Source organism: Cebus imitator, unplaced genomic scaffold, assembly GCF_001604975.1.
Source record: "Cebus imitator isolate Cc_AM_T3 unplaced genomic scaffold, Cebus_imitator-1.0 Scaffold462, whole genome shotgun sequence".
Lineage (NCBI taxonomy): Eukaryota > Metazoa > Chordata > Mammalia > Primates > Cebidae > Cebus > Cebus imitator.
The window spans coordinates 1,599,856-1,607,482 of record NW_016107777.1 but is presented as its reverse complement, the minus strand read 5'-3'; the positions used below and the strand labels follow the sequence as shown (position 1 = coordinate 1,607,482).

The window sequence follows — 7,627 nt, the reverse complement described above, 5'->3', positions numbered from 1 at the left end:
GGGAACGGAGTGGACGGCTCGAGACGGCGGCGCGTGCGGCTCCGGGGCGCAGCGAGTTGGCAGATCCGGGTTGCGCTTCCGCGGGAGCGGCGGGCGCCGTGGGGCTCCCGACAAGGTGAGGTGCCGGGCAGTGGCGGGGCGCCCTGGCGGCGGAGCTGGGGCTGGAGCTGGAGCTCCCTCCTCACCCCACCTCCCTCCTCCCGGGTCTCCTTACTCACCCGCCGCCCTCCTCCCGGGGCTCCCTCCTCAACTAGCGCCCTCCTCCCGGGTTCCTCCTCACCCTGCGCCCTCCTCCCGGGTCTCTGTCCTCGCCCGCCGCCCTCCTCACCCCACCTCTTCTCGGGTCTCCCTCCTCACCCAGCGCCCTCCTCCCCGGTCTTCGACCTCACCCGCCGCCCTCCTCCCGGGTCTGCTGCGCGTGAGCGCGGGGCCGTGGGGCGCAGTCTGCGGGGAGTGACGCGCGGCCTCAGCCGGTCTCCTCCGCGTCCGCCGCGGCTCGCCCAGCTCTCCGGGCCCCGGCCTTGCTCCTCGCCGACGCTAACGCGCCCCGTGTCCCCCCAGATGCTGCGGGTCCCAGCAGTGCTGTGCGTGTGCGCCGCCGCCTGGTGCAGTCAGGCTCTGGCCGCCGCGGGGATCGCGGGCGGGGGGCGCTCGGACGGCGGCAATTTCCTGGATGACCAGCAGTGGCTCAGCACGGTCTCGCAGTACGACAAGGAAGCCGGGCGCTGGAACAAATTCCGAGACGTGAGTGCCGCGCGGGTGCGGGGGGCGGCTCCAGGCTCCGGGGAGGGGGCTCGGGGGCGCGCGGTGGGGTTTGTTCGCGGCTCGCGGCCTCTCCCGTCCGGTTCCCGGGCTGCATCCCTGAGGCGCCGGGCTCGGGTCTCAGTGGGTCCCACCGGGTCCCGCCCCTCCTCCGCCCTGAGTTCGGGTCTCGCCGGGTCCCGCCTCCTCCTCCCGCCCCGAGTTCGGGTTCCGCCCGCTCTCTCCGCGCCCTCCTTCCCCAGAGGCTGAAAGCGCGGCGCTCCCTCCGCACTTCCCAGCGGCGTTGCCAGCCTCGGTGCCAGTGCCCGGTGTGGCTGCGAAAGTCCCTGGGATCGATCCCTTCACTAATGATCCGTTAAGGAATTTGAGGGAAGGTTTCTAAAAGCCACGCTCCGCTCTCCGCTGGCTGTAGGGCATGTGGCAGCCCCAGCAGGCACTCGTTGAACTGCTCCCGATGACCTAAAGGGTCGGCCAGGTTTACGCTTCGGCGTGACTTTAATCCACAGCACTTCGTAATGCACTTTAATTTCGCTTTATTCCAACATGAATCGGTGCCCTGAGGTCTTCGGGGAGTGGGTGCGTGGGCAGGGGTCCGTGACAGCCATGAAGGAGTTAAACTGTAGACTTCCCTCCCTCCGCCGTGGAGTTTTCACCACCGAGATTAAGGGGGAGCCAGGTTCAGACCACCGAAGCCAGTCCTTATTTTCCTCACTTGATGTGAGCTGAGCCGGGTGAGAGCCGCCCACGTGGAAGCCTTGAACTCGGTGGTCCCAGGAAGAGGACGCCCTGATGTGGGGGTCCCCGCCCCCAGCCCACTTGGCCTGGAGCGGGACAGGTTCACAGGCACATGGCCAGTCCTTCACGTGACACTGGAGGGAACTTCTCTTGGAGTCCACCTGCAGTGCACTACCTGGAGATGATGGGTTAACTTCTGCCATAAGCTCTGACTTGGGCACCACTAGGGAAAATGAATCGGAGCCTAAGCTAGCTGCATCCGGCCTCCCCCAACCCATTCTCTCAGCCTCTTCAGGAGGTAGCTGACAGCCAAACCTAGCAGAGAGATTCCTGAAGAAACACTCATTCTTACTTTAACATTAGGTGTAGCCAGTTGATTGGGAATATTTAATAGAGAACTTTGCCTACATACTTTATGAACAAAACTTAAGAATCATTTTATTGCTAAATAAATGCCCTTATAAAAGCATAACTTTTGCGTATTTAAGTTTATACTTATGTTGAGTACAAGGAAAAAGCAAGAAAGTGAGATATTCCTACACCTAAAGAAATTGGTAAAGCATATTGAACATTTTATAAGTATTTGAACACTGTTTCACATTATGGCATTTCATTATCTAATGGCTGCTTGAAAATCTTTTAGAAATGAATTTTTGAAACCCCTCTCAACAGTGGGATATGTCTAGTGGATACCGATTACATGCTGTTTTCTATTTGCTTTTTTCTGTTTGTTTCTTTGTTTAGCTCTGTTAGTGATAAAATCAACTACAAAAGATTCCTCAGTGGGAGAATTGTAGGAGTACTAATACCTTCACCAGGAGCAGAGATAAAAGCTTTCTTCTCTAAATTGTATTTTAAATTTTGAGTATTTTCGTATTCTCTTACTTTATTCAGTTTATTGAATTATTGAGTGACTTGGACAGTTTGTGAATGTGTTTAAACTATTGAGACAAGCTGAGTTGTCTACTGTAGAACTAAATATGCTAAAATTTATGCAGTCAATTTCCGTAGAGACAGTATTTTATTGCTATATCATTTTCAGATGTTCTTCTCTGATCTCAAGCAAAAAGTCCATCAAAATTGTACATAATTTTTCAAAAGATTTATTGATACATTGTAAGCAAATATCTGTTTTGAAGTATATGCAATACCTAAAAATATGATACTGATGTATTGGAAAAACTTTCATCAGGTTTGAGTATTACCATTTTAGTAAGATAGTTACATTTTTGTAAAGATGACTTCTGCAGCGCATGGAGCCGATAAAGGCTATCATGTTTTACCGGTGAACCACCTGTTGCTTATTCTTAGCATGATGAAATGTATGCTGACAGTGTGGTTTCTCAAATAATAACTCAGGATGCATATTACAGAATCCTTATCTAGAGCTTCCATCCCACTGCTATTTATGCGTATTCTTTCCCTTTTGGGGAATCATTAGCTTAATAATCTTTTCTGTAGCTTTCAGGATGTTATTTTTCAGTTCATTTGCAGCTGGAGGCACATGGTGATAAGGCATTACTTGAAATAATACTCTACTGCATGAATCTAACTTTAAATGTTCTGCATGAGCTTTGATATCTTAAATAATGAATTTATGTACTCAGTTTATATGAGGGCAAAGAAACATGGAATTCTGAACCTCTTATTTGAGAAACAATTTAACATTTGTGCTTTTTTCCCCATATTATTTGTGAGGTACATTTGCGCTTTTTTTCCCCATATTAAATTATTTATTTAAAAAAAAAAGCCTTGGAAAACATCAGCATAATTGTTGCTGAGATTAATCCTTATTTTTTTTTCTTCCCAAGTAACTGTTTAACATAATCAGTATTGTTTTACAAGTAACTCCTTAGTGAAAGTTTGAACTGTTCCTTCTTTTGAAATATATTTGAAAACTATCTAAAATAATTTAAAAATATAATTTAGCATTATATTTAACTTGAATGATTTAGAAAATGTTACTCTTTATATATTTTATATGTAATGTGTAAATATAATTTATTTATAAGAAAGCTTTAGGAACAAAGGGCATGGGTGGAGTTACGTGAGAGTAGGTGAGCATGAGAACCGCTGTCATTGAGGCTCATTTTCTCAATTTCCCCAATATAAATGCTAGAGAAGTAATGACAGCAAAGACAAGCTTACAGTGAGAAAGTGTTAATGCAGAAGAAACCTCAAAGACTTTTGACTACTCTATGCTAGCAATGTCTGTTGAATAAAGTTTGTTACCTTTGTTGTCCTTTTGAAGGACCTTGGAATGTACCATGTTTAATGCTATAGACGTAAAGAGCTTTCACTGTTTTGAAAGTTATTAATTTATTTGGTTATTAGTATCAAAATTCTGATAGACATTTTAATATCTATGTTTTAGGAAAACGTAAAAGTTTCACTTAATCTGAAGATACAGAAAAGTCAACACATTTAAAGCTGAGTACAGTAGATAGAACCAGCATGCTTTACTTAGGTTATAATTATGTAATTTTTTTGAAAATTGTACTTTAGTTTCTGGGGTACATGTGCAGATCATGCAGGATTGTTGCAAGGTACACACATGGCAATGTGATTTGCTGCCTCCATCCCCCATCACCTACATCTGGTATTTCTCCCCATGTTATCCCTCCCCAACCTCCCCATATAACTCTCTCAACAATGGGATATATTCAGTAGATATACTGGTTACATGCTTTTTTTTTTTTTTTTTTTTTGATGAGGGTCCCGGTTGGGTAGTGATAAAATTAAGTACCCAATATTCCTCAGTGGGAAAATTGTGGGAATACCATTATCTTCTCCCAGAGCTGGAGTAAAGGATTCATTCATCCCATTGTTGTGACTATATTAGGAGAATTGTAAATCAGGATCATTATGAGGAAACTGAATTATTAGCTCAGGTGGCTCATGTACTGCATATTTCAAACATATTTTATAGTTTAATTAAACCATACCCTTTATCATGTAATAAATGAGTATGGAATTTGTAACCAATGAATTTATTAGTAATACATGGTATAATAACATTATCAAAATTATCTATTACTGATTTTACTGAAATACATGCAGTAATTAGGGATGACAAAGATAGAATATGAGAAGCCCTCAAATACGGTATTTAGGAACCAGAAAAAAGAGGAATGACGGCCATGTTAATTTTTATGTAAATTATATAATAAAAACAGGATTGTGCCCTTTAATGGAAGTTCAAAATAGTTCTAGATTAAATTTGTTTTTCAATAAAAATACCTGGGGCCCATTTTGAACTTTTTGTTTTAAGGAATGTTTAGTGTTGTGAAAACCATAATAAACTTTAGTTTACATTTATTCCTTCAGTGATGTTCGATATCCATCAGATATATTTAATGCAATAATAAGGTTCTACAATTTAACTTTACAAATTTAACCTTAATATAAGCTTAAGGACATGTAGAATATTGGGAAAATATAGAATACAGGCTGACGTGTCTCGGAGGCACTCAGTATACGTTGACTTTTAAAAAATACCTGATTTGGGGCTGTTGAATAGTAAGTAGAACATTATAATTTATTTTTTCTTTTTATTCTCCTTTTTCATCTAAGGTGAGGTTCTTAAGTGTATGGATTATTTAAGAGATAATGGCTGATGGTGAGGGATATTTCCTGGCACTTAGTGGGCTACAGAGGAGTAAAGGTTCCCAAGGGTCTGTCAACTTCTACTGTTGTTAGAAAGTAAATAGAACAATTGGTTTCTATGTCTATGCAAAATAAAGTATCCTATGGCTCTAGAGAACATTAAAATTCAAGCAATGAGAATCTTTAAGGAATGCTCTCTCGGTACATTTTTTAGGTTTATGATGTGCCCTGGTTGTATTTCTTGAGCCCCATGCATACCCTTACCATTGAAGGATCCTTTTTTTCTGGCAACAAAATTATGCTATTATACTTTTCAAAAGTATGTATCAAAAATAAAATTAAACATTTCTTAATAATTTGGATATATTTAATAAACTACTATTGTTTCTGTACAAGAATGCCTTCTCAATAATGGAGATCCAATTCTTATGAAAATGTACATTTCCAATGCTTCTCACTATGGAGCAGTATTTGTAACCCTGATAATAATTATCTGTACTTCACTGTAGTTGAGAACACAGGCATTTCGTGGGAATTCTTCACAGTAATTGAGTGCATTATCATGAGTGTTTTTCTCTCTTTTGCTTTTATGATGATTATGGGCACTGTGTTTAGTTCTTAAAAGCTTGTGAATATAGTGTATCTATTTGCAGATAGAGTTGGTGAAGACTGTAGCACGCAGTAGTATTTTTATTGGACTATTATTCATATTGTTTAAATCATGGGGGGATTTAATCGAGAGAGGCACTTGACCTCTTAAGAGAAGCAATAGGCAACCTTTGACAATTCTGGGGCCAGTGAGTACAGCAGCAAAGAGCTAGGCTTGGCAGCATCCTGACTGTTGTTTCTGTCATCAGGATACCACTTAAGCCATGATCATAGTATCAATTCCACACCCCTATTTGTGAAACCTGCTACTGCAACCGCTATCATGCTTACCAGTCAGGATTTAAGTTTGGTTTTATCATCAGTTATCACATAATGAAGGAAGGCAGGTCAGAGAATGTCCACTCATCTGCTTGTTTCTGGAGGGAATCTTAGTTCTAGCTGGTATCACATTATCAGATTCTGTCCAGAGCTATGAATTGATCACAGAACTTTAGTCCATTTTCCATGGGTTCATCCTAACAGAAATTAAAGAGGATAAAACAATGCTTTTAACTCTCTGGCTCTCCTAACTTCCAGTGAATGATTAGAAAAGTGTAACCAAGTGTAAAACTGTAAGTAAGAGAAACAAATTATGCTGTGTATGTTATATATGTTTATAAGTATGTGTAGATTCATGCATGAATGTATATCTGTTATGTATATATTATATGTGTGTATGTCAAGTTGATAACAGATTAATCAAAAAACAGAGGCAATTATATATTGTGCTATAAGTTTTTTTGTATGCACCATATTTGTGTGTAGTTATTATATATAACATGTTGAGTAGAATGCCAATATCCATCTACCCACCCCCAAAATGTTAAGACATGTTAAGTTTCTTTGTTTTTTGTTTTCTTTTCCTGGTTAGGTTTTGTGCATCTTATAACTTGAGAAGTTGATTTCATTGACTGTTACATGTGTGGACACAGTGTGCTTTTCTGTTTCTTACAGCTAGTCAGCTCATTTGGGATTACATATTTAAACTTTTTAGCTAGATATACAAAAGGAACATCGTGTACTGCTATAAAGCATTTATTTTGCTACTCTGACAGTAAGACTTTGGGGTTGGATGCTTTTAGATCTTATGATTGTGACTCAGAGTGACATTTTATGTTCTTATACAACTTTAGTTTTCATGATCTGGGTCATAATTTTATTTCATTTTATGTACTTATTTTTAAAGGCTGATCTTTGACTTCTATAAACACTATCCAAGTCCTGTAAGCTCTTGGAGTATTTATATGTCTTTTTCATTTCTGAAAATCATCTTTTCTCCTCTTTCTGCCTCTTCTAGTTTACAGATTTGGACACCCCATTAGACTGTGAACTCCTTACAGCTACAGACTATAGTTTCCTTTCCTCTCCACAGTCCTATAATTCACCTGGCATTACCACAATAATTGTCTCAGAGTTATCACTAGAAAATATTTACAAAATGAGGCGACATTATATTCAAAACACATTGCCAATTGAAACATCCTTACCTAAAGGTTTTTTAGAACTGTGTTGTCTTTTATTGGCCAGTTCCATTTCTGATCACCTCAAGCCCAGTTTTGTAATTTATATAAAAATTCAATTTTTATAAAATGTAAAGTTATATGTATTAAACCACTTAAGTCCTACAAGTTCCAAAATGTGTCAAAATAGAAATGCCGTGTCCAAACTGTCATGTTCAGTTTCAGAATAGTCAACAGCAGATGACATTAGGGTGCATCACAGTGCTCCCTCTCCCAATTTGTCCAATTCTTTTTCCGTAGTTTCTCTTTGACAACATAATTCTGTCACTCAAATATCTTTAAATAGTTTTGCTGCCTAATAGGTAATATCAAGCACTAGTATCTTCCCTTTCTTTTTCAACTACTGAATTTTAATT

The 7,627-nt window shown here is 40.9% G+C and overlaps 1 protein-coding gene across 7 annotated transcripts in view; it reads left to right on the top strand.

The window, feature by feature from the left end:
- SPOCK3 (SPARC (osteonectin), cwcv and kazal like domains proteoglycan 3) overlaps positions 1-7,627 on the top strand; it is a 547,888-nt gene that overhangs the window by 214 nt on the left and 540,047 nt on the right. For 5 of the 7 annotated variants that reach the window (XM_017512130.2, XM_017512129.2, XM_017512128.2 and 2 more), the window contains exons 1-2: positions 10-115; positions 562-744. In XM_017512130.2, the coding sequence (XP_017367619.1) occupies positions 562-744 (183 nt within the window). In that variant the 5' untranslated portion in view covers positions 10-115. Of the gene's footprint in view, positions 1-9; positions 116-561; positions 745-7,627 lie in introns of those variants that run through there. The other 2 variants (XM_037732657.1, XM_037732659.1) reach the window with 2 other exon arrangements.